The sequence below is a fragment of the Pteronotus mesoamericanus genome, unplaced genomic scaffold (genome assembly GCF_021234165.1).
Source record: "Pteronotus mesoamericanus isolate MK-2021 breed Mesoamerican mustached bat unplaced genomic scaffold, CSHL_Meso_final contig_1, whole genome shotgun sequence".
Lineage (NCBI taxonomy): Eukaryota > Metazoa > Chordata > Mammalia > Chiroptera > Mormoopidae > Pteronotus > Pteronotus mesoamericanus.
In genome coordinates this window covers 14,760-42,076 of record NW_026554998.1, presented here as the reverse complement: position 1 = coordinate 42,076, position 27,317 = coordinate 14,760, and the positions used below count along the sequence as shown (strand labels likewise).

General features: G+C 41.5%; 1 protein-coding gene across 4 annotated transcripts in view; it reads right to left on the bottom strand.

The window, feature by feature from the left end:
- Positions 1-11: 11 nt before the first annotated feature.
- The window catches only part of CREBRF (CREB3 regulatory factor), a 41,633-nt gene continuing 14,327 nt past the window's right edge, over positions 12-27,317 (bottom strand). For 2 of the 4 annotated variants that reach the window (XM_054567351.1, XM_054567264.1), the window contains exons 2-9: positions 26,016-26,203; positions 23,934-24,059; positions 21,415-22,501; positions 16,788-16,982; positions 14,984-15,173; positions 13,248-13,321; positions 9,692-9,814; positions 12-5,615 (exon numbers count right to left, since the gene is read on the bottom strand). In XM_054567351.1, the coding sequence (XP_054423326.1) occupies positions 5,500-5,615; positions 9,692-9,814; positions 13,248-13,321; positions 14,984-15,173; positions 16,788-16,982; positions 21,415-22,501; positions 23,934-24,059; positions 26,016-26,024 (1,920 nt within the window). In that variant the 5' untranslated portion in view covers positions 26,025-26,203 and the 3' untranslated portion in view covers positions 12-5,499. Of the gene's footprint in view, positions 5,616-9,691; positions 9,815-13,247; positions 13,322-14,983; positions 15,174-16,787; positions 16,983-21,414; positions 22,502-22,633; positions 23,531-23,933; positions 24,060-24,411; positions 24,559-26,015; positions 26,204-27,317 lie in introns of those variants that run through there. The other 2 variants (XM_054567439.1, XM_054567524.1) reach the window with 2 other exon arrangements.

The window sequence follows — 27,317 nt, the reverse complement described above, 5'->3', positions numbered from 1 at the left end:
AAGCCAAAACCTTTTCTTGTCATCTTTTTTTTATTTTAAATTACAAAGGATGTTGCATACACGGATGGATCTGTATCTGACTAGAAGTGCTGAGGGACTGGAAGGCGACAGAAAACAAAGGCAACGTGTGAATTGCCTTTTCTTCAGAAAAGAAAAACTGCACAACTATTAACCAACATTTAATAGAATAATTTTTAAACAGCTCATGCGTCAACAAGATAAAATTCTTTCTAGACAAAAGACAAGACTGAATCCAATAAAAGGTTTCAAAGCTCCAGTTGGGGGGCGGGGGGTGGGGCAGGGGAACAAAACTACAGAATATGACAGCGTTACAAACAGGACCCTACGCAGCTATGCGAGAGAGGTTGCCACATTGTATGAACAAATGCTTTGAATTCTTGCCCTTCTGCTCTTCTCTGTGACTTCTTATGCACGGTCAGCCTTAGCGTGACTGTTACCCACAAGTACTAAGTTATAGGACCAATCCTAGGGGAAGGAGGTAAAAAAGGCAGGCAGTGGAATACAGTGTCATAAAAACGCGGTAGGAAGGCAGATACAGTACACACATACACATTTCTGTTATTTGGTTCTGGGAAAAAAACAAAGGGCGAAGGGCAAGACGCAGGGATCAGTCCCGCTCCCACCCACCCAGGATTTAATTAACTACGCCATTGTGTTTACATTGCTATGAAAAGAGGCAAACGTAGTTCACCCAAACTTGGCACCTGAAATACCCTACTCCGATGTTCTGGACCAGTCACCAAGTCTCCAAGATACTATTTGGAAGTAGTTTTAAGGTTCTGTTCCCTCACGACTACCCCCAAATCTCTCTTTTCTAAACAAAAATGGCAATTTGGCAGAATTCAAACCCCAGGTGTAATTTCTACTTCAGTCAGTTTACTAGGCGTGAGGGTTATGCTTCAACACATAGCCCCACTTGCCTACGGGAGTATAAAACTCTCAGTAGTACGTTTCACCACCTCTCCCCACGAGCTTATTCCTTAAAACGAAACAACCATCCCTACCGGGGACATTCATTGTTACATCCCAATGTGTTTGAAATAGTAAAAAAACATGGAGTCATCTTCTCATAATGCCCTTATTAAGATTACAAAGATTACAAAAGAATCCACAAGAATTACGGCACTGTGTGAGACTTGTCTGTCATGATTCAAGGGAAGAGCGAGACTGGAGTTGTGTGCGGAGCTGTGGACATGGCCTCAGTTCCATGGGAAGTGCTGTTCCACAACAGACTTCACAAGAACGCCGACTGAACCCTGTCGCGTCAACACTGAGAGCACGATTCAATGCATCCTCAAAATTCAAGTTTCAAGATTTGGAGAGATGCTAACATTCTGTCACATACTTAACTAGAAAACACTTAAACAAAATTTCAGGAAGACTATATAAAGAAAGGGAACCTAACTATTTGTTAAATTTCTGCTGAAGGCAACTGGAATTCGTCTCTTAGAAAGGTAACTAAATCTTAGCAGCTAAAATATTTTTAAATGTGTGGAATAAAGAAAAGCACATCCATTCTTGACATTTTGGTGAATAAACTAACAGCTTTATTAATGAAGGCAAACATCAGATAATTGTATGAATATTATATATATAAAAAAGAAATCCAAACTAACAGCATTTTATTTCAAAAGTACTGTACTTCTGTTTCTTTTAAAGAGACTTGTCATCTGTTTTATAAAACAAACAAAACGGGTACTCTTCTCCTAAAAAATTCTGGAAAAATGAAATAGTCAACTTCAAGCTGATGAATAGAACACACCTTTCTTTAAATGCAGACTATTGCGATGAAGCAAATAAAGTCAAGCATCAGAAAGAAGATGTATGACAAATTCCTGAAGTCAGAGAAAAGGGATGTAGTGAAATTACCGCTAATCTTTCCCCCTCCTATTCAAAGACCATTCAAAACTGGTCTTTCATACAAATATAAAATAACTATAAAGAGAGGGAATTTGAAACGATACCCATCTGAAATCCTTCATGATGTTTTTAGAATAGCTTTGATTCTCTTACCAAAAAGGTCGAAGTGAGAGATTTAGGAAGTGGAAGGGAATGAGACGTTTTGTTTCAATGTACAAGTAAGGCACAATATAAAGCCACATCATAATCTGTCATGAAGAATATAGGAAGGGACAAGAATCATACATGGTACAGTAGAACAGGCAATCATATTGACTGAAAAAGTGTGGCACCCAATTCAAAACTCAGACAAGATCTTAACAAGAACAACTGGACAGCATGCTTTCATCATGGAGACAAACTCTACAAAGAATCCAGTGTATCTGAAACGAGGAAGAACGTTTTTTGTTTCTTTTTTTGTGTTGTTTTGTTTTGTTTTGTTTTTAAATCATAGTACTACTAGAGTCAAAGTCTCTGTAATTGCTTTTGGAACAATGGGTTCATTTGAGGTGATTTCACAATGCCTTCACTTAAAGTAAGATTCTGGACTTCATTATGAGTTATCTGTATACCATGTATGAACACAGAAAACCTTTAGAGACCTCTTCTCTAATGATCTTCACCCAAAAATACATGCCACAATTTCAAAAACAGAACATGTACAATTGTTGGGGTTTTTACATCACCCTTATAAGATTTTGTGTGATACATGAAACGTATATATTCAATGACAATAGAGGAAGCAGATTATTACTGGCATTAAAGTACAACCATTTCTAGACGGTTTTAAATGCCACAGAGTCCCCTGGTTAAAATGTAAAGCTGCACAGCTTGCCTATGTCATCTTTGTGATCAAGTTAAAACAGCAGGAGGGTTTAACTTGCACTCTACATTTTACTGCCAGGTTTTTATTTAGATCAAGTATCGCTGCAGCATTCTGACCAGCCCAGATTTAGCAGCAAATGGCAGGAATCATATAAAATGCAAATTTTTTTAACAAAGTGCTTTTCTAAGATATACATACATATATAAATAGGTACAAAATAAAGTGTCAACATTAAAAAGCTCAACTATTTAAAAGCTTTTAACTATTTAACTTAAGTAGTACATATAAAACACTGAAATGCAAGGATATGGAATCTACTAAACAGATTCAAAGTCTTTTTTGAAATGCAAGACCAAAAAATCAAATTCTGGTTTGCAGAGAGGAAAAAAGTATCAAAAACCAGAATTCCTAACAGAGCAGCTAGAAAGGGGCAATTTTACAAATCTCATCAGCTGAATCTCTATCATAAAGTGACTTTCCCGATTGCAAAACTGCCATATTTTGGAATACGTTTTAGTTTGCCAGATACACATTCTGTCAAAACTTTATATACTTCCAAGTTACAAACCTGTGCTTTGCCTTCTCCCATCTAAAAAGGAAAAACTTTAAAACAGTGAACCTACATTCTATCCAACCATCAGATCTGAGCGTATCATCTGTTTGGTGTGAACGCACCACCCAGGTACATCCCACCACGCGCACCGCAAGCGCCGGTGCGTCACAGTTCCTGGTGCCAGAGCAGCGTGTGAAGCATCGCCCAGGTGTTGCTGTGTGTTTTAGAATCAAACCTTTATAAGCTATAGCTTCATGTGCAATTGCTTACAAATGGGTGGGGGGTGGGAGGAATAAGAGAAAAGGAAATACACTATACAGACAAACTATAATAAAAGAATAAATTCTCCGACGGGTAATGGAGAAAGAGATACTTTCCCAGCAGCTAAGTCTGAAATTTTTGGTATTATTGTTATTTTTTTCTGGATAGGTAGGAATTTTTTTTTTTTTTAAGTAGAGTTTTAAGCTACCAGTTTTCAGAGTTCAAACCACAAGATTTGAGAAGAAAACAGAAAGAGAGAGACCAGCGGGAAGACCGGGGGAGGGACACGATGCTGCCTCGACACAGAGACTTCTCAGCGAGGGGAGCGCCTGCACGCAGGCCGAGCGCTGGCTGGGGAAGCTGTTTATGTGAGCAGAACAGAGCACCTAAAAACTAGATGTGCTAGCATTTCTCAGTTCTAGGAACTATAGAAGAAGTCACATGTAAGTCTGAAGAAGCTAGTTTGAAAATACCTGTACAAAAATATAAAAATCTATAAATTTTTTTGTTTTTGTTTTAAGCTTGTGTTGATCTTTGAAAATATTACATGCACAATAATACATCAATTGGAAAAGTGGCAACTAAAGAATTAGATATTTTTAGCTTTTCTCTTTCTTTACATATATATACATAATACAATAAAAATAATCTGTATTTTGGTTGTTTGGTGGAAGTATACTACAATAAGCTAAATAAACTTTAAATTCTCAAGGTCAAAAACTATTTTATCAATAGCTTACTAAAATGAAATATATTAAAATTTTCTACAATAAGTGCAGAAATAAAAAGACAAGACATCTAAATGGCCACCAACTTATCTACTGTGGAAGCGAACTAGAGGAACAGCAAAATCATAGTTGTATGTGTGGATGCTCCTTCTGTAGATAATTGGACCCAAACAGAAATAAAATTCACAGTTCAGTAAGATCCCTAACCCTGACCTTTTCGTTTTCTTTTTTCTCCTTTTATTCATACATTCATACAGTATCATATAAGCTGTGCAAAACTTTACTTAGACTGGCAGTTTGCCATATCAGTTGCATTTGTCTTTGGTACAAAAAAATAAAACAATCGCAATAATGTGCAAGTATTTGTCTTCTTCCGGTCAAGTACCGAAATATGAGTTTTCTAGAGCCATCTTTTTTTGTTTGTTTTTTGTTTTGTTTTTTTATACAATACACAGACTCTGTGGCATATATCTACATTTCAACATAGTCCTATATACATTCAAAAAATCTGAAAAAGAGTTGGAACAAAAAAACATTTAAACCCCATAATTTTTCCATCTATATATCTTTTTTCCTCATTAGGGTTTTCATCATACAAAATATTACCAGTTTTATAGTTTCCCCAAAATACAAGGCACAAAGAATATGCGTTTTTTTCTTACTTGCACAGACATTATATATATATGTATATATTTATATACACCGCATTGAGCTCGGAAAATGAACACCTACTACGGCACACGGGCATGAGTGCTGGGCTGTGCCATGGACAAGTGAGATTAATGGCGGTGGAAAATTAGAACAAAAAGCAGGAATTCTAAAACAATCTAAACTCTTAAAAAAAGGCGTCCTCAATTTTTTTTGTAGTTCAGAACATAAACCTGCCACAATATTTGGCATTTACTAATATCTTCACCCCTCCAAAATGTTTTGCTTCAACAGATTTTTGCAATCTGTATTTAAACATTTAGTTCAATGTATGAGTTTCGATTCTGATGCCAGTAGCAGTTGTAACCATGGTTTACGCTCTGAAAATGCAATAATCGAGTGTTTTGGATCATGCTTCACTTATGCTACTTAGTTCTTAAAACAACGTAACCTAATTGTAAATGTTTACATAATGCTAAACTGACATGCAAAACAGAATGAAAATTTACAATGGATAACATGACAAACTCAGACATTTCTGACCAGCGGTCTGATGAGGCTGATTACACTTTTGATGTTGGTATCCTTAGTCCCACAAGGCCTCCGGTGGGATTGCCTTCTGCGGTCTTCTCTAACACTTGGTTAACAAATTCTGAGGTTTGCCCAGCAACTGGGAGGCCTGAGGAAAGAATCAAAGGCACACTTAGGCGCAGAAACGCAGAGGGCCTGAGCGGAGCAGCGGCAGCCCTGGGCTTGGCCCTGGTTCCAGGTGAGTACTCCGCTCCTTGCCGCTGCAGCCCAGAAAATAACTCCACCCACCAGATTAGAGCCTACAATTTTAAGATCAGAAGGGTCAAGTCAAGAATAACCATAAAGAATAGCTCATCAACCTTTCAAAATGGAGCAGGGGACAAGTAATAACAGTCCCAAAGAAAAATGCAGGGCTTGCAGATTATCAGATGACAAAACAAACAAACAAAACAAAAAACAAACAAAAAGCCCCCACAAAAAACCAACTATGAAAATGAATCAATGTGAATGACATGAAAAGGCCAAAAAAAACCCAAACCCCCAAAAAACAAACAAAACCATATCAACAAATCCTAATAGATCTTTTAATGACAGAACTAAACTCAACTTATATTAAGAATAAAAATTAGCTAAATTCACATATTGAAGAAAAACTCCAAGACTAACAAAGAAAATTCAACTATGTAGTATATGTAAAAATCTAAGAGTTCAGTGGTATGCAAATCAAAAATTAAATTAAATTTAAAAATGGTTTTTAAAAGCAATGTAGCTAATGTTAAGTGATTCAGAAAGACTGAAAATGAAAGGGCGGCCCAAAGGGACACTAAGCAAACCCAGACGGTAAGAAAGCTGCGCCCAGGACTGTGACCCCAGACCGGACTGATTCATGAAGATCCAGCAGGAATGAATCCCGTTCAAACAGCCCGGCGTTCAAAACAAAACCACAGAAAATGCGAGAAGACAGGGAAACACATGAGAGGGGACTTTCTCAGCGCTGCATAACACCAAGTGGATGCCCCCTACAAAAGTGAAACGCAAAAGAAGACCAGACATAGTTAAGAATATCTGACATCTGGATAGCAGAGTCCTATCATAAAACAGAAAATATATCTTCTTTTCAAACACCCACAAAACATATACTGGGTGGATGAAAAAATCTCAATAAATCATTAAAAATAGAAGTTAATAATACATTAGAAAATAACAATCCCTACCTTCTGGAAAATTTTAAATCTCTCTCAAATGATTCTTAGGTTAAAAAGTAAATCAAACCTAAAATTTCAAAGTAGTCAAAAACCATTAAAATAGGACATATCAGAATTTATGAAATACAGCTAAAGTAGAACTTGGTAGAAATTTCAAAGGCTTTTAATTGTAATTAATGAACAAGAAAATAAATGCATTAAGCATTTCACTGAAGAAATTAGGATAACTGATATCCAAGAGTTAGTTCTTTGGGGGTTGCGGTAAGATACACTCTAATTAACTGACTCAAGAAATGAAGAACACAATATAAAGTAAAAAATTAAAGCGGCCCTGCTAGCCGCAGACCAAACAATCGCGGCTCAACTCCCAGTCGAAGCACGCGCCTGGGCTGCCGGCCAGGTTCCTAGCTGAGGGCGTGTGAGAGGCAAGTGATCAACGCACTCACGTTGATGTTTCTCTCCCTTTCTTTTTCCCTCCCTTCTCCTCTCTCTGAAAGTAAATAAATAAAATATTTTTTTGAAAAGTGAAAATGGAACACTAGCCCCTGATATAAAGGGGAAATTAAAAAACAAAGACAGTTTTCATAAATTTGCGGGCCTGGAGAAGGGGATCATTTTCTAGGACTATAAAAATTATCAAAACTGAGTTCAGAAGATGCTGTAAATATGACAACTGTCACAGGGGACACAGAGGACGTTTTCAAAGAGTTAATCATAAAAATCACTGGGCCAGATAGTTTCAAAGAGTGTTCTACCAAACCTTTAAGAAAAACTCCAGTGCATTTTAAACTGCTGCAGAGGAGAATCCTGGCAAGATGGTCCTGTGACAGCATAGATTTTTAATCTCCTCAGTTCCCTAGAGCAAGTAAATAGCAAAACCATAAACCCATGGACAACTTTAACAAGTGACACGGTATCACCACAATCCCAAAATTCAAGAGGGTGGGAAGGAACTATGAAAGGCCATAAAGCCTGCATAGTATTAACAAAGTCACTGCTTGTGCGGGGTGAGTCAAAAGGAAGCAAGGAACCTGCGAACGCGGAAGTCTACGATGGCCGGCGGGCCAGGCGCCGCAGGCAGAGCTGAGGCGATGAGACCCCTGTCCCACCGAGCAGCGTGTGCAGGGCGAGTGTGAGAAGCCCACAGGCAGATGCGGGGGTGGCAGCAGTCCAGCCTCTCTGGGACCTCAGAAAACAGACCAGCCAGGACTCCCTTGCAGGACAGGAGCCAAGGCTGGTAAGAATCAAAATGGAGCATGACAGGGACAATAGATAGGAAAGAAAGAAAAGGTCCAAACACGATGGGCGAGGGGCACAGAACAAGAAACCTCAGAAAGACGACTGATGTGCGCACCTGTGTGATAAAGCTGACCCCGCCACAAGGTCGTCTTCTTGCCCTCGCCTGCCTGTGGCCTAGTGACATTCAAATGCATCGGATCCCCCAGGCCTTTGGCTTCCGTACTCCACGCGACTCCCCTGAAAGGCACTTGCCCTGGATTGTCTGTTTCTGTCTCCTCGCCACCTGCTTGGCCGCCTGCTCCCTCGGACTCCCTCCAGCGGCCTCCCAGTGGCCTGCAGTGACTGTCTCTCCAGGGTAAACTTTCTGTTCCTGCTCTTCTCCTGAGTCCTCTCTGATGGATGCACACGAATGACTACCTCATGAACACACACAGAACACTTTTTTACATTAACTGAAAACAGGGGATTCTGTGAAAGTTTGACGTTAGAAGAGTTATCTGAACCGAACTGTGTCTTGAAATTTCAAAAAAAAAAAAAAAAAAAGGCAAGCCTGATTTCACATACAAATAACAAAAATATCAAGGTCTAAATCCCAGTAAGTTATTGTAAGACAAAAGAAAATAAGATTTGTACAAACAATACAAGTATGCCTGAAAGACATGAAAAACTACAAAAATGAATGAAAACCAGAACCCATGTTTATTTCAAAGTGAACTAGAAGACATTAAAAAAAAAAAAGATATGAGATGTGAAAGAACAACTTAATGAGAAATAAAACTCAGAAATAAGGTGACAGAACTAAGAATTACAAATAAAAGAAAAAAATTAACTCTTGAAATTAAGGCAAAATGAAAAGAAACACATGAGCAAGTAAATATAAAAGATAATGCTCTTAGGAGAAACAGAGGTGAAAGGCAGAAAGAACTTTCACACTGAAGACAGGCAAAGAAGATCCAACCCCACAAATGGCGAGACCCCGAAGAAGAAAACCAAAGCAAGGGAACAGGTAAGGTGTTAAAAAGATTTAAAACTACATACTGAAAGCGCAGAGTGCACACATGAGCGTATCGGCCTTAAATGACCAATGCCAAGACGCAGCCTAGTAAAATTACTGGAATTTAAAGAAAAAGGAAAAAACCTTAGGCAAAAATGGCAAATGGATTACAAGGAAAAAAATAAGGCAATTATTCGCTTTTCAATAGCATTTCTTGGTGCCAGAGAAAATGGAGAAACATACTTAAAACACTCAAGGAAAGAAAATATAAGCCAAAGATTTTGTATCTGATGAAACAGACTTTTAGATATAAAAAGAATATATAAACTTTTCAACATAGAAATCCTTTACATTAGAAGAAGGCAAAAAGAATTTTTTCTTGAAGTATTAAATTCCTCTCTCTACCTAACAGACAGACAGGAGAGCTAGACAGTCCAGTCTGTCAGAACCCCACAAAGTGCACAACAAGCAGGCCAGCACCTTGCCTGAGGTGTAAGCCGCAGGCTTGACAGCTCAGAGATCTTTGTTTTCCTTCTCCCAAGAGAAAGTTAAAGTTGCTAACAGTCTCTCTTTCCTAAGAGTTCACATAGTTCAGCGATGAGGTCTAAATGTGGCATGCGGTAACCAGCAGCGCATGTTTATGAATGCTCCATCTCCGAAGTCAAAACTACTTGTAGTGGAGGGTGACCACCAGGAGGGACTGGAGTTTTTCCTTATCCTTCTGAAAAGCATATATTTTACACTACATGTTATTATTTGTTACTAATTATCCAATATTCTTCTTACCAAGAGTATCTTTGATGAGGATTTCAAGCTTCTGCCCCATGTTGGGTCCTCTTTCCTCTCTTGGATTCTGTACTCGGTTTACAATCTCTTGCTTGATGGAGTTGATTACAAACAACAAATTATCTGTAAGATAGAACAAGACACTTGGAATGTGTCACTAACATGGAAGAATTTGCTTTTAATTATGCAATAACAGATATTGAATTTAAAATGGAGCATGTGTAAGACAGCATTAAGCAGGGTTATACGCTTTCTTATCCAAACAGACTAATTTCAGATGATGAGCCCTTTGATAACACATGTAGACACATATCAATGTCCACTGTCCTGTAAGCAACTTGCCTGACTTGTCCTCATGGCTTTAGGACCTATGACAGTGCCTGGTATATCAATCATAAGATCTTAGTGTTTATTAAATAAATCAAACGAAGTCTTTCAGAGACAAAAACTTAAGAACAAATTTCCCCACCTTGAGAAGCTTAAAAAAAGCAGAGTTAACCAAAAGTAAATGGAAGGAGGGACATAAAAACTGCAGAAATCAATGAAACCGAACACAAACACATAATAGAGAAAGTTAACAAAGCCAAAAGCTGTTTCTTTGAAAACATCATCAAAACTGATACCTCTTCGTACTCCCACCCCTAGCTAGACTGATCGATCATCTCTATCTAGAATGAAAAAGGGGTTATCACTTCAGAATCTAGCGTCATTAAAAGGACCCTAAGAAAATACTATGCCAACAGATTCAACGACTTAGATGAAATGGACAAATTTCTTGAAAATGCAACTTAAAATCAACTCAAGAAGAAATAGAAAATCTGAGCAGCCTATTTCCAGTGAGGTCAGTCGAATTTATCCAAAAATATTACCTCCCAAAAACCCAGATGGTTTTAACGCCAAATTCTACCAAATATACAATATAGAATTAAAAGCCAATCTCAAACTTTTCTAAAAAAATAAAGATTATGGCTAAATTCATTCCATAAGACCAGTAGAGTCCAAATTCCAAAACCTGACAGACACTATAAAAAAAGAAAATTATAGACTAACATTCTTCTTGAATATAGACACAAAAATCTTTAACAAAGTATTTGCAACAGATTCTAATATAAAAAAAGAAAATACATCATAACCAAGAGAGTTTATTAGGATTGCAAGGTTGGTTTAATATTCAAAAATCAGTTAATGCAATTCACCATATTAACTGGTGAATATGTGATATATAAGCAGAAAAGAAGAATAATAACACAATTATTCCCATAAATGCAAAAAAAACTCACAAAACCCTATATGAAAATGCTCATACCCATTCATGAGCAAAGAAACTAGGAAAAAACGAGAACTTACTCAAAATGATAGAGGGTATGCCATATACGAAAACTGCTTACAGCCAACATCATAAAGGTGAAAGATCTCCTCACCCCAAGAATACAAACAAGACAATCACCATTTGTATTTATGTCCTGGACATTGCAATAAGGCAATAAAAAAAGAAATAAAGGGCATAAAGATCAGAAAGGAAGATATAAAACCTCCTCTATTTGAAGATGATAGTTGCTTAAATAGAAAATTCCAGGGCATCTACATACCTACTACTAGAACTGATGAACAAATTTAGCAAGATAACAAGATACAGACCAATACTAAAACATTCATTTTATATGCATTTATAAGCAACAAAGAATTTGAAAGTAAAATTTCAAAAACAATTCCATTTACAGCAGTACCAAGAATATAAAATACCCAGGGACAAATCTCACAAACAATGTTCAAGCTCTCTATACTGAAAACTATAAAGCTAGGTGGAGAGAAAAGACAACATAACCAGATGGAAAGAAATACCAAGTTCAGATATGGGTAGACTCCATTTTTTAAGAAGGTAATTCTCACCAAGCTGATCTACAGATTCAAAGCAATCCCAACCAAATTTGAGTACGATTGTTTTAAAAGGTGATAAACTAATTCTAAAATTTATATGGTCATGTGAAGGACCTAGGGTAGTCAAAAAACTTTGAAAGGAAAGAACAAAGCTGGAGGACTAGCAAGGACTAACACTACCTGACTTTTAAGATTTACTATAAAATGCAGTAATCAAGATATTTTATATAAAGATCAACAAATAGATCAATGGAACAGGATACAGAGTCCACAAGTAGACCCATACATACGTGGTTAATTGATTTAACAAAGGTGCATATATACAAAGGCAAAATATATAGCCACCTAAATGCACTTAATTATGGATAAGTAAACTAACTGAACACCACAGAGACATGCCAACACGTGTCCGAGGAAACACGGACCCAGAGGCTCCCAGCGGCCCACCACACACCCCCCAGTGTGGGCCAGCTGTGTTCTGAAAGTGGTACAAACGCCACGGCACTGCACTCGTCATATCTATAGATACTCTCAGAGCTCAAGGCCAAAATGATGCTTCCGCAGCAAGAAAGAATAATAGGAAAATGGGGCACATTTCCATTCCAAGAAGCCAACTATTGTTTTACCTAATTCATTTACCTTGATTAGAGCTCCTGAGGGGCCATTAATAAATAACACATCGGTTCACTTAACAAGTTGTAAACTTCACAGTTGGAAATCCTCTGCCTGCTCTCATGAATGGAAACACCATAATCAAGATCAAGGATTAAGAAAAACTACACAAAGTTTATGAGCACTGATGTGCCAGACATCATGCTGGACTTCAGAAAATCTTCAGAAACAAATAATAATCGATCATTTTGCCACTGTTCCACGTCCTGATACAACTTAGGCCAAGAGCTACACAGTGAAGTGTCCAATCTTAAGACGCAAAGGAACATGCACGTTCTAGGATACCAGACTTAAGGAACGGGAGCAGAGCAAGGGAACAGAAGGACAGAGCTCGCACCAGAGCCCTCCCACTGTCTGGTGAGCTGGGAAGGGTTCCCGGTGCATGAGAACGGTCCCCTGCGCCCACAGAGCAGCCTCCTGGGTTACATCCAAGGATGCCTCAGAGATGGCAATGCTCTGCGTGTGCCAGGATGTGACGGACTGAGATCTAAACCAACAGTTCCCAAATATGTGCTAGGATGGCTGCATGCAAGTAATGGGGGGGTGGGACGAAAACCGTAAATTCCTGGGTTCTACTTATACAGGTTCAGAGGAGCTGGGGAGGAGCCTAGAAACCTGTATTTCAACATGTACATAGAGGGTGCCAATGAGCAAACCAATTTGTAAACCAGAGATCTAAACTACCCACTCCAAGGCTAAAGGAAACATGAGTCGGTGAATCTGGCTACCCCAGCGACACCACTGCAAAACGAAGCAAGCACGTGCTACACTCGCAAGCAGAGGAGCTCCTCCGGGCAGGCAAGGGGCGCGGTGGGGGCCAGGACAGACACCCCCGGTAGCAGGACGGGAATGAGAAAGAGCATCTTGCTCACTGAGCAGACTGACAAAAATAAAGCCGGCCTCCAGCTGGACAGAACACAGGGAGAGCAGGTAACAAAACCAAAGAAAATCAGGGTGGTCAACGAGTAACAGGAGGTTAATCAAATCCTTAAAAGTTTAGGTTTACCATATTCTGTGTTGAGGCCCCACAATTTCACTTTATTAGCTTCGTACTGGGCTTTTTTCTTTAACCGACAAGCCCTGTGAAAGGAAGGAACAATTAGTTTACTTTTTTAAAATAACACTCAGAATATACTTCTCTTTATTGCTGTCAGACATTTTCTAATAGCAACCAAAAACCACTGCCTGCTGATGTTTTTATATTAACTCAGTTACCAAAATACCCACAATATAACCATTTATCCAAACTGATTTTTAAAAATTTTAAGCATATTAAAAAATAAAGCTATGACCAGCTCACTGAAATAAACACACACATGCTGCCAAGACAAAGTGCTGTGAAGTACATGGGACCCTCAGGTAACGCCGGGGGGGATGTCACGTAGTACATACAGCTATTCTGGGAAATAGTAATTTTTTAAAAATTCTGCTTTATTACTTTGGAAATAGCTATTTTGGCAGTTTCTTATAAAACTAAACCTACACTCCTGTGTACATAACCCTAGAGAAACAAAAGCTAGGTCCACACAAACATCTCTTAAGTGAATGTTTATGACGGCTTTACTCACAATTGCCAAATACTGGAAGCAGGCCAAATGTCTTTCAACTGGTGAATGGGTAAACCGTAATACATCCCCACAAAGGAGCACTACTCAACCAAAAAAGAACAGACTATCACTCCTCACAACAAGATGGATGAATCTCAAATGTAGCATGTTAAATCAAGGAACTCAGAGCCGGAAGGCTGTAAAGCGTAGGACTCTATCTATGTGATATTCTAGAAAACGCAAACCCGTAGGGACAGGAAACACAGCAGTGGCGGGGAGGGTTCGGGGTGGCAGAGAGGGTTTACCTTTACGATGGGGCATGAGGAAATTTTTTAAAGGGATGAAAATGTTCAATATCTTGATTGTGGGCGTGGTTATATGATTATGTCAAAACTCACAGAAGTGAACATTAAAAGGGATGAATTTTAATTATAAAATCAACAAAAAACAAAGCTATGATAAAAATTTTCATTGTTTTACTAGACGTGAGTGCATTCACCTCTCCCCCTCGCCACCTTTTTTTTAATCCTCACCCGTGGGTATGTTTTTCTTGATTTCAGAGAGAGGAAGGGACACAGTGAGAGAGAAACATCAATCAGTTGCCTCTTATATGCACCCCAACTGGGACTCAAACCTACAACCTAGGCATGTGCCATGACTAGGAATCGAACCGCCAACCTTTCGGTACATGGGACAATGCTCCAACCAACTGAGCCGCCAAGCTAGCGCTCACCGCTGCCCTTTAGAAACTGTTTTCAGCGAGCATAAACACTGTCTTTTGCCCTGGTTGGTGTGGCTCCGTTGGTTGGAGCGTTGTCCCGTAACCGAAAGGCTGCCGGTTAGATCCCTGGTCAGAGCGCATGCCTAGGCTGCAGGTCCAGTCCCCGGTACAACCCCCTTCTGGACACATACAGGAGGCAACCAACTGATGCTTCTCTCTCACACAGATGTTTCTCTCTCCCCCTCCTTCTCCCTCTAAAAGTAGTTAAAAAAAAGTCCTCAGGTGAGGATAAAATATAGCATAAATACTATCTTTTACTTTCAAGGTAAAATTTGTAATACTCTCATTGCAGTTTTTATGAGAGCGTATTTCTGAATAAATGGTTGAGGGTCAGATGAGCGTCTATAAAAGCTCACTGCAAGTCTAACCTCACCTCCTGGCTTCATTCACACGAGCGGCACGGTTAGTGATTACCTGGAGGCCAGCTTATTCTTCTCCTTCCTTGACCTTGGCCGAGCAGTTAAGGGAAGCTCACTGACTGGAGTCAGGTCGCTGATCACCTTGTTCAGTTTCCGTAGTTCGTTGCCTATCTGCAGTAGCTTTTTAGGGTTTGGGGTCAGGTCTTCAACGTCAGTTCTCCGTGACTTCTTTACTGCGTATTTTCCTAGAGGTTGTTTAAATGAAGTGTAAGTTACATCATTTTATTTAACAAGAGATATATTTTCTACAGCCATATTTTAAAACCACATTTTCCCTACCCAACCCTTTTCTCATTCAGAGGTCTCGGCACATCTCAGAAGTCTCACAATCGCAACCTCTGCGGGGAGCGCAGGCCTCCTCTCCTGCCCACAAAGTGGGGGCAATGTGGGGCCGCTGCAGCCTTTTCTAAGTCCTCTCAGTTAAGGTTTCTGGTCCTGGTATGACAGAGTCTTATTATCTGCATGGCAGTAGTAAGCATCTCAAGCTTCAGGACTGGGGTGCAAGTTCACGTGCACACAACAATCAGGTCCTGAGCAACACGGCTCAGTGGGCGTGCCGTCATCCTGCGAAGGGAGAGGTCGCCAGTGTTCCTCCCCGGTCAGGGCTCGGGCCTGGGTTGTAGGCCAGGTCCCTTACTGGGGGCGTGCGAGGGGCAGCCGATCAATGTGTGTGTGTGTCTCTCTCTCACAGCGGTTTCTTTCCCTCTCTTTCTCCCTCCCTCCCCCGTCTCTAAAAATAAATAAAATCTTTTAAAAAAAAAATCAGGGCTAGGGTAAAAATACAGTGAGAAAATGATTTTGGAGATTTTACCTAAACCAAGATGCTTTGATTCTCTAACTAAAAATGTGTCATATGTGTTGGACTCCAAAGTCCCTCAAGTACGGGTTGCCTTTTTTGAAAGCTCTTCTTCGGTTCGTTTGGTACACAACCTCACAGAAGACTCCAGGGTCTCACCCTGCCACTGCAGGCCAGAGGGCCGGCGCTGGTCTCAAACTGCGACACACCACACAGCTTTCCTGGTGCTCTCCGCACGCTAGCTAGGCCTATTTATTGGTTCCGCCTTCTCCTTTCTGATAGAAAAATCGATCTTAAGGCAAAACTAGGGTGTTAAGAGACAGCAAAGCACAGACCTGGATACCAATGGAAAGGAAAACGAGGCACAAATATACTCCTGGTACAATTCCAGCGGCAAAAGTGCTTAGCAACATAAATCTGCAGACTGTTGAGCACCAAACACACGAGCGCCCTCCACTTTGGAAACATGTAAAAGTATCATTTATGCAGAAGAAACTCTACTTAATTACATCGGCCTGGGTTCACAATTCAAAAACTGACCTGCCTGAGATGAGAAGCTTCTCCCGACCCCTATTTTCTCCTCTCCTCTTTCCATCCCTTTTCTCACAGCTTTTCTTCCCCTCTCTCCCTTTTCCTCCCCCTCCCTCCTACCACCACCCCTTTGAGCCCACTCCCCCCCCACCCCCCGCCCTCCCGCATCTCAGGCACCACCCCCCCTTCTGGCAGCTGCGCCAGGTCAGCGATCGGCAGTCCCCGATCACTTCCTGGAAGTGACTGAACACAGCATCATTTTCACATGGGTCTCCCTCTGTGCAGGTAACGGCTCTCAACCCCGGTAAAAGCTACCTGGGAGTGAACAGCAGCCACAGCCGGCATGGCAGCTCTGCTGCTCCCCTCCCCAGGGTGCCAGGAAGGGCTGAACACCTACGTGCAATGATTAAACGTCATGGTTTAGTGTCTCTGTTTACAACGGCACCAACCAGCTGACTGCCATCTCCCTTACCATGATGTAGGCCATTTTTCTGGTACATATTACTCGGCAAGGTGTCTCGGTTCCACTCAGAGGGCCTCAGCATCCTCTCCTGCTGTGATGGTGTGAGCTGCTCGCTATACTCCCAGAAGTACCTCCTTTTGCCTCTCTTCCTGGAGGATATTGAAGTCATCTCCTTCAAGTCTTCCACAGAATCATTTTCATAGCCTTAAAAAAAAAACACAGCCCCACCACCCCAATTTTTAAGTTCCATAAACTTCAATAAGCCAGTCATAACAAACAAAAAGATCCTCTATTCGTTGTTTGATACATTTCTTTTCATCTGAAAACATCACTGTTTATCACTGGCACGTCAAAGATAATAAGCCAGGCCCATAAAATAACTTTCAATGTAGAAACCTCTAACTCATAAAATATTCACAGATTAAAAGCAAAGATAATTACACTATAACTATACCCAGTGTTTCTCTTTCGTTTTTATAAATTAGTATATGACACTTTGTATCTTCACGTAGGTAGGATTCAGAGAATAATGAACACAGCAACAGGAATGTCAAAAGGACTACAGACAATGACGCTTAGCCACTGTCCCGTGATCTTCAGTGTCTTCTTTTTAATGTTACGCTTCTGAACCACGCGCGCCCTGACCGCAAGCGGGGTGCCTTCCTGGGGCGCCGTCCTGCTAGGCAGAGCGGGTGAGGCGGCAGCGGGCTTCCTCTGGTGGACCCCAGTGCAGGACGACCCACCGCCCTCAGGTCCCCTCAGCGAGCGCCCGCCCCGTCTGCACCCCACGCTCCCAGCACCAGTGCGTGGGGCAGCGGGCACGCGCCATGCACAACATGGCCACGACCCGAGTGGCCGGGGAAAATGGGGCGGCACTGGCCAAGCACACTGGCCACTTTCCCTCCTAAAATGTTGGCTCCCCTGGAACTGCCACTTAGAAAGTGATGAGATCTGAGCAGTTAGGAGAAAAAATTAGAATGTTACCAGGTTTTCTTCAGATTAAGAATTAACTAGGAATATGATTCCATCTATATGACATTCTAGAAAAGGCAAAATTATAGGGCCAAAGTGGCTGCCAGGATTTGGGGGTGGAGGGAGGGCTGACCAGAAAGGATCCTGAAGGAAAGTGGGGGTAGGTGATCAAATTCTCTGTGTCTTGATTGTGGTGGCTACATGACTACATGCGCTTGCCGAAACTCCCGGAAGTACACACTTAAAGGGAGTGAATTGTACTGTGTGAAAGTTAGACCTCAATACACATGACCTTTAAAAGGAGAATCAATTCGGAGAGCAGAATGACTTCGAAGCAACAATGAGGCCCAGCTTCTACAGCATTAGCGTGCACTTGTGGTTCTTTAAAACAATGTGGCCAGCAGAGTGGCTGTGAACCTCAGCTTCTTTGTTTAGAACTGATGCAGAAGTCCAGTCACTGGGCAGAGCCTGGACCCACTTAGGCCCCAGGACTCGGGGAGTTCGGCTCCCACTGGGCTTCCTACTCTCCCTGCGCTGATCCAGTGAAACGGTCTCAATGGAGTTTTTCCCCACAGGCGCTCCATGTTAAATTCAGAGAGTCACGAAGATTTTTATTTCTTCTGCCCCACCCAAATTAGTTACCAGTTTTATTTAGTTATAAAGGTTCAGTCTCTTAAAAAAAGTATTTAAAGGGCCATCAGTTTTCTATGACTTAATATTTTAACATTTTCTTACAAGCACACACCACAAATTCACCACAGGGCGCACACACAGTGGACTTGTTAGCTGAAGTCATCTACCTTTCAACACAGAGTCCACCATGATCCAGTAAAATGCAGAAAAATTACACTCCCAGATCACTGGGCTAGTATTTAAGGTCATTAAATATTTCTCAGAGCATGTTCTGAGAAATGCTATAAGATATGCCTTCATCCCCAAGTGGGTTCTGTGGTCAAAAAAGTCTTAAGAAACTCCTCCTGCCTCTCCCTCTGGCCAAATCACAGGGCACACAGCATGTTAGAAGGTGGAAATCGCAACAGCGAGCCCACTCCACTCTCAGTTCCACGGAGACAAGGACCACGTCTCTCTCCTCTGCTCATCTCTGCACAGTGCCTGACACAAAAGGAGGCAATCAAAAAAATTTTAACAAACCAATGACTTGTTTAATGCAAGAGTTCCAACTGAGCCTTTCCCCTTTTCTTTTTCACTTGATGGATCACCAGACTGATCTAACTCATTCCTTCCTCACATGATTATCCCAAGAAAGTCAAAAAGGCTTGTTTATTGCCTAAAATTTCAACCACACATCTTTGGTTAGTAAAGGCTACTGCCATCACGCTGGGAAAGTCAACTGTAAAAGTGTTCAGTGAGGATGACAGAACAAAGGGGGCCCAACTCTCAGTCTCACAAACAAGCAACTCCATGACCCCCAGCAGCTGTGGCCCGCCCACAGAATAGGCTCTCTTAAAACCTGGGAGCCAGTCCAGCGTAGGGACTGAAACTCCCTTTTACACCTTTCCTGGAGCTTTGTAGGCCTGGGCACTGTTGTAGCGAACTGCCAAGAACCAGCATCAAGGGAGCTGGGCGTCACAAAAGGGCCTTTGTGTGCTGTCTGCTGCGAGCAAACCCAGCGACCCGCTCTGAAACCAGCGCTCCGAAGGGGCTACAACCATCCCCGCGCCTCCAGCTTCAAAGACTTTCTTCCTGCTTCTCACCAATAACTCACTTGTTGCATTCCTAAAGTTGCTTGTTTAGCTCTTTCTTTCAAGAAAAAGGAAAATTTTCATTAGCAAGTGTGAATAAAGCCCCAATTACAGCCACAAAATTGTGCTGCTTCTGTGGCTAAAGAATGTCATTCATTAGCGTCTGTGAAAACTGTCCCAGTGATACTAAACAAGGAGGGTTTACTTAAAGTCAACTGGAAATGAGTGACTTAAATGCCACCGGAACATGTAACATTGTTAAACAGCACCAAGAGGGGAGCTGTCCTCTGCAGAGTGCCCACCAACCCGTCTCGGCTTTAAAGCAGTGTTGACCGCTTCACACCAGCCAGGACCAACCCTCCTCTCAATCAGGGTCGAAGGTTGAGAACACGCAAATGAGGGTCAACCTACCAAGTGGTATCTCTTCATGGACCCACTCACCTCTCAACACAAGACCAAGTCAAAAGAGCAAGAATAAATGTAAAGCAGTTAAAAGTCAATGAAGAGCAAAACGTAAACCAGAAGTGGGGCAGACAGAACAGGCTCTGCCTGGTCAGCGGTGGGGACGTTTGCTTACTGACCTATCTACTCCTTTAAGCACTGGCTGGCAAAGGCGTTTACTTCCCCAAGCTTGCCATTTCCCTTAGTTACTGCCCATTCCTCCTGGTCTCACCCTTCCCCTACCCCGCATCCTAATTCTAAATGTGAACTCAGAGCCACAGGGCTGGCCTGCCAGACGTTAAGGACCACTCTGGTCTTACTACCGGCTACAAAGACGACGTCCCTTGAAACATCTCCAAGCAGATTTTATTAGTTTGTTGAAAAATTTTCCTGCCAAGTAGGAAAGATATTCTACCTGGACCATAGAGAGTTCTAAAGAAAACCGAAGAAAAGGCAGAACCCCTTTTCCTCCACGTTAAAGTGCCTTTTCCTTACTTGCAACCAACCCCACCCAAGTCAAACAACATGCTTGTATCAAACACATCCACATAGGCATTGGTGGAATAGAAGACTGCAATAAAAGGAGTCTTTCAGCAGTAACAGTGCCTTCAGTGCCCGCAGCACAGCTACTATGCCTTAAAAACCTTTCCAAAAATTAAATACCAAGGTTTACACTACCGGAAATTCCAACAGTCATCATAACAAATGGGGAAGGTGTTCTTTGGCAATTTATAAGGTTTTTTAATAACTTAGTTTTTTTGTATGCAGGCGTTCTAGTATCAGCATTACTTCTGAAGAAAGTAACTTTTGCTTAAACTTGAAGATCTTCACCTCTTTGTGTATTAACTGCGCTCCACTTGGCAATACCATTTTCATAAATAAACCGCACACGCTGACAGCGGCAGCAGCCCGGGCGCGCACACGCTGAAGTGGGCCGCCCCCCGCAGGCCTCGTTTTCTTCCTCCCTTGTTCGTAAGCACTGCGTATACATAAAACAGAGTCTCCTTCATGCTCGCGAAACTATAGCATAGATTTTCCTTACATGGAAAAGTACTGAGCGTGTGCCAGATGCAGCAGACACACAGGAAAAGCTCTTTTGCACTCTTCACTGAGGAGGCTCTGCTGGTGAAAGGCGTGAGCAATGCACACCATCATCCCTGGGTCCACCATTCTGTAAGCTCCTAACTTAATGGAGGGACTCACACATAAATAGGAAGATTTTTTAAAGCCAATCAATTCTTGGCATCTGCACAGCTGCTCAAGAGTGATAAATCAGGTCACTTAGCATAAAATAAATTAAGAAGTAGCCCTCGAGGAATCAGCATATGAACCACTATAGGAGCAAAAGTAATTATTTTAGAGCTGTCTGAACAGGAAAAAAAAAAGCAATTACATATCCAAGCCAAGATATTAAGCCATTTAATCCTCAAACTAAGACAAAGAAAGCATCCATAGCAAAACGTCTATTTCCAGAGAGAAGGAGAAAGGTCAGTCTCGTAAGTCTCTAAGCACTACAATACCTGGTTCAGAGAAAGTATCACTAATATCATCATCCTTGTCATCTTCATAATCCTCTTCCTCTTCCTCCTCCTCCTCGTTTTCAGAAAGTTCGTGCTCGCTGCCAAACCCTTCATCATGGTCCTCGTCATCAACATCCTCCTCGTCCTCCTCCTCTTCCTCGGGACTGTGTTTGGTTGGCTGTTCACCCAAGTTGTCAGAGACAAAGAGGGAATAATTGTGCTCTTCTTTTTTCTGGGATGAATCTGAGACCGATGTGCTGGCAGAAAGGCTGCTACTCTCTCCTGCTGCAGCCGCCCCGGGGCCCTCCTGGGGCAGGGGACTGAGTAATAGTTCCTGGGATTCTTTAAAAGGCAAAGCTGGAGTGGCATGACCCTGCAGAGGCTCCATCCCTTTCTTTTCGGGCCTCTTTGCTACCGCCCCACAGTAGCAGGTGTTCTCCTTCGCTGCGTCTGCGTGAACCTGACTCAGCGAGGGCCGGCTCTGCTGCACTGGGTTGATCTTCACTTTCGCCTTTTTTACATAGTCTTTACATTCCACGTGAAAGTTCACCTTCTCAGTGTGATACATGTTGGTCTTCACCATGATTTGTGTGCTTGAAGTGGGTTTACTTGCTTTTTGGACACAGTCTGACAAAGGGGCCTCAGCCTGAAGGGTCTTAGAAGAACACAGAGGGGCGGCAGCTCTGCTGGCGATCTTCTTACCAGGGAACGAAGAGGGCAGAGGGCTCTGTTTGACACTGAAGAGTGAATCCGGGTAATACAGGGAGTCAGAAACAGACTGAGAGTCTTCGCTGTTAAGCTGCGCCAAAGTCGGAGTTTTACTTATGACCTCTTCATCTTGGTAAGGGCTAGAAAAGTCATCCAGACCCAAGTAGTCCACTTCTTTCGTTCCCCAGATGTCACAGCTGGTCAGCTTGGTGTACTTCGTCAGGTCTTCACAGTACGTGTCCCACTGCTCCCAGTTTGAGGTTAAGGCGCCCTCGTTCTCCAGGACGTCTGTGAAGGACTCCAGATTCTCAATGTCTTTGCAGTCCTCCAAAGAAGGGAAGTTGTCTCTAGGATTCTGCTGGTAGTTCATCTCTCTGTCCTGAGAAAGGTTCAAAACAAAATTACACCCCCTAGTTTAGGAAATATCCACCTCCATCCACTTCCACATAGCAAATTGATAAACAAGTACTTGACCTCTGGTCTGTTTTATTTTAAGATAAAGGCTACTTACATGAAACTTTACCATTCCATATAACATCATTTCCTTGGACAAGAAAAAAAAGGAGGGAAAATATGTCCTTTGAGAGGTTTAAGTATGGTCCAGATATCAAGGCCTCTTGAACTTTACTATAAACACTCTTCCTGAAAAAAAAAGTTTACATTTCCTGATCTTTGACCTAGAAGGATTTTGGGACCGCCTTAGAAACAAGCTTCAATTACAAAGCAATAGCGAAGACCTTACCTTCATCATAGAACAGTATGTCTTCTTAAATGAGAACTCAAAGTTACAGGCAAAGAGCAACTCAGAGAGTTGGAACTCAGCCACAGAACAATAAGATCTTTAGTAAGACCTTGTAACAACTCTTGGGCTTGGCAAATAAAATACTCCTCATGAGCAGAGATGTAATTTTTAAAATGTAAGACTATGCAGCCATTACAAAGAACACAGTTAAACTCCAATAAATTAACATGAAAGGCTGCTCACTATATATTTTTATGTTAAAAAGGTGACAGAATCTTGTACTTACGAATATGTCTCAATTTAAAATATTCATATAATCTGATAGGCACAGAACAACTCTCTGTCAGTAGTTCCCCCTGGGGAGGTTTGGAAAGTGGAGGCTCAGGAAGGAAATGAGAAAGTTTCAGTTTCCCAGTTTTTTGTTCTGTTTTGACTTTTGCATTTGTTTGGGATTTTTCATTTTTTGCGTGTGTGTATGTGTGTATGTCTTAACATCTTTATTGAGGTATATAATTTATATACCATAAAATTCACCTATTATTAGGTGTACAAGGCAATGATTTTTAGTAAATGAACCAATTTGTATTCTTAGTTTTCCAGTTTTTATACGCTTGTGTTGCTGACATTATACATAATTATAATTATTTTTTAAATGTCTCTCTTAGGAATCGTAAGTGTCTATTCACCTCAAGAACAAATAATAAGTATGCACAGACATTGCTCGAAATTGCGACTTCTGCCCACACCCTCTGTGTCGCACACCCTGCCCCGCGTTACCATTCTTGAATTTCCCAGTTGGGAAGTTCCTCAGCACTTGGGCACATTGAAAAAAGACGGCTTCCCATCCTCATCATCCAAAACCAGACTAAAGACATTTAGAAAACCTTTCTTCTTACTATTGTCAGTAGGTTCATACATTCTTCTAAAGTTCCTAGAGTGACAGTCACAAGAATCAAACTGGGCCTAATCACATCCTTTTTTTTTTTTCTTTCCGTCATTTATAAATAAAAAACTCTACCGTAACACTCTTACCATAAATCAAAGGAGAATCTAAGAAAATGTTACTTACCAGTTCATACATGAAATCTGGATCTGAACTGTTTGCTAAGAGATCTGTGCTCATCAGAGTCTGTTCTGAAAAGGTGTGGCTTCGAAAGGCATCCCCAAAAGGCGGATCCATTCCGCTTACACTAGGCTGTGACAGAGAGATCTTAACTTTAGAATCTGAACGGCTACTTCGAGACCAATTCATTACACAGACACCCTACCCCACTCCTAGAAAACTATTTTCAGAAAGCAGTTTGGTATCTTTTCTACTGTTTAGTACATTTAAGAGACTTAACCAGCATTAAACTGCAGACTTATATTAGGACAATAACTAAGATACATAAAAACAGGCAAAAAAAGTAAGAGTGGCAGTTGTTCATAATACCTAACCTCTAAAAACTAAGCCTGTTTACCCACCAGAGCCCGCGCACAGTCCCAAAGGAGCACTTTCACTAGGCTATTCGCATTCTTCAAACCCATCCTAACCCTGCTCTCCGTACCAACTCCCTGAAGAGGGGAGCGCCCTGCCATCTCCTGGGTCTACAGAGGCAGCAAGTCAGCTGGCCCCGCACTTCTCAGGGAGCCCAGTGTCTAACTTCCCAAAGCGAGCTGGGAGGCATCTGCGCATCTCCAGTCAACAGGCGCCTCCGGGACTGTGACGGAGATACGATCGGCCAAACGGTCAAAACCTCCTGGGCGAGACCAGCTTGGACATGAGCTCAGTGGCTTTAATCCTGGTTCCTGAAAAGGGCACAATCCATTCTATAATAAAGAAGAGAGGGGGAAAAAGGGTCGGCACCCAGAGTTAAGGTACCCCCCTTTCCCACCTCAACATCTTGATAAACCACTCCAGAGTGAAGGCGGGCTTCACACTCCTAAGGTGGCCCACTCAAGAGAGAGGCCTCCCTCTGAAACCAAACTTGCAGGAAGGAAAACGATGGGAAAAAGTAAAAATTCCCTCTCCGTCTTTTTGTTCTTCTGCAAGTTTCTGCTGAAACTTTCAAAAATTATAGACTGTTTGCTTCCATTTGTGTATTCACGCACCTTCCGCCCAACCACAGACTATCACATGTACTCCCTCATCATGTTTCCCTTCATTGGTACATCCTGTCCCAAGCTTTTCTTTCTCTGATTCTTCCCCAATCCTACCAGAGGGCAAACTCAAAAGGAGTGCTTTACAGCCCTAAATTCAAGCATTCGGTAAACAGCAAGTTAACCCTGGACGGGAAAGCACTCTGAGCGGGTATGTGCAGTCCGCCTGGCAGGGAGGCTGGGGCGAGGCAGGCTACTGGTCTCTGTGACTTCAGTGGGCAAATCCCTTTTCTTCGCCTCTGTTGCCTGCCTCCAAGTCACAGCACAGTCCCAACAAGTTTCTGATTTGCTGTGCCCAGACATAGTTCTGCCTGGTCCCCCATGAAGCCCCCTAAGCTTCCCTGTCCTCTCATTATTTCTAGATTTCTCCCCAGCACTGAAGACAAAGAGGGAAGAGGGTAAAAGCTAATGACAAGATGGAAGGGAAGAAGTCTGGATATGCAGAGTGGGGACTAACAGGGCTTCGTTTATGGTTTCAGTGACTGCCTGAAACCAGAACTGATCAATTAAAAGTAGCAATACAAATGGATATAATCATTCTTAGACATGTTTTGTGGGAGGTGTGTGTGCACACGCGCACACACATGTGTATATGAATGAAAGATATACACCATTTCCTTTAAATTACTTTTAAATTCAACAGGCATGAATTGAAAGGAACAGTTGGGAAATAGAAGACAGAGAAGACGAAAACAGGCTCTCTGGGGCAGGTTAACTTTCAGGGGAGTAGGTTCAGCCCCCATAAAGCCAGCAGGTCTGTCCAACTTCTAACTTTTCATTCACCATGTCCCCTGTGCCAAGCTCAGAAACTTCAAAGCTGTATAGCAAAGAAGGAAACAGAAGCACTGGAAGGAAGGACATGTATTCAAAACTGGCTGAGATCAGAAGGAAAACGTCTTAAGAAGGCAGTATATCAAGCTGTGTTAAGACTCAGACAACGCACAGAACCAGTGGTGCTAACTTTCTGCCATGGGAAAACAAAAAAACCTTGCGCCTCCTCTGTATGATTTACCTGAGGCATTTCCAAGCCCAGATCCCGCAAGTTCGATCCCAAACTTCTTTTTTTTCTCGTTTGTAAATTGCTTTCCAGCTTTACTTTTAATTTCAGAATTAAAGATGACTTTCACAACACACGGCACGGTTTCCTGGAATGCCTTCACTTCAGCGGCTGGGGTCACTGCTCTTCTTTTCTGTGCGAATCTGTCAAACAACAACATGCAGCAACTTCACTGAGCACCATTAAAAACAAGTTGACCTTTCAAAACGACCTTAACAAAGGACATTGTAAAGGAGTAAGTCTTGTGGTTACAATATCAAGAATTCGGTTCTTTTTTAGCACCAACTACTCTAAAATGCACCATTCCTTCTTGTATTTGTTTCTAAAATAGAATCGGTCAATAAGAAACCAGCCACATTAAAAAAAACCACACACAAAAAAGCCCTCAGCCCTCACCAGGTGGTTCAGTTGGTTGGAATGTCGTCCCATACACCAAAAACTGGCAGGGGGTTGATCTCCTGGTCGAGGTGCATACAGGAGACAACTTATCAATGTTTCTCTCCCTCTCTCTCTCTCTCTTTTTTTTTTCAAATCAATATATATATCCTCAGGTAAGGATTTTTTTAAAAAACTGAAAAATTAATAAAGGCTGATTTTTCATGTGATCTGAAAGATACATTATACTTTATGTTAAAGTTCCCATTCACTTTATGTTCCATATGAAAAAATATGTTGCAACGTTTAATTCCATCTATTGTATAATCATCACTACTAAACTAATCTACATTTTACATCACTCATAAAGATACAAGAGCAATGAATACATAATAGTGAATGATGTAATTTGATATATCCTCTATATTAAATAAAATCATATTCGTACTGGTATGTACAATATTATTCTTTCAGTTATAAGTAACTGAAGTAACTGTCCTTGAAGTAACAATTATTCAAGTAAGTTTTTAAATATATGTATGCTCAGGAGGGAAACAGGGATACGGACTACTTTGCAGGGTTAAATTAAACAATGATTGCAAATTGCTTGGCACAGGGTCCTGCCTATGGAAGAGACTTAATTGTTACTTCCCTTTTCCCTACTCTGTGAAGGCCTTAATCATCAGGAACTAAACAGCTATACCCAGTTCATCATCTTTCCTAGATCAGTGGCCCAAAATTGCCCAGCACCATCCGTATCAACCTGCAAATTTGTTCGAAGTACAAAAGCATGGGTCCCAGCCCAGACCTACTACAGCAGAAACTCTGGAAATGAGGCCCAGTTATATGTCTTAACGAGCCAGCTAGGTGACTCTGATCCTC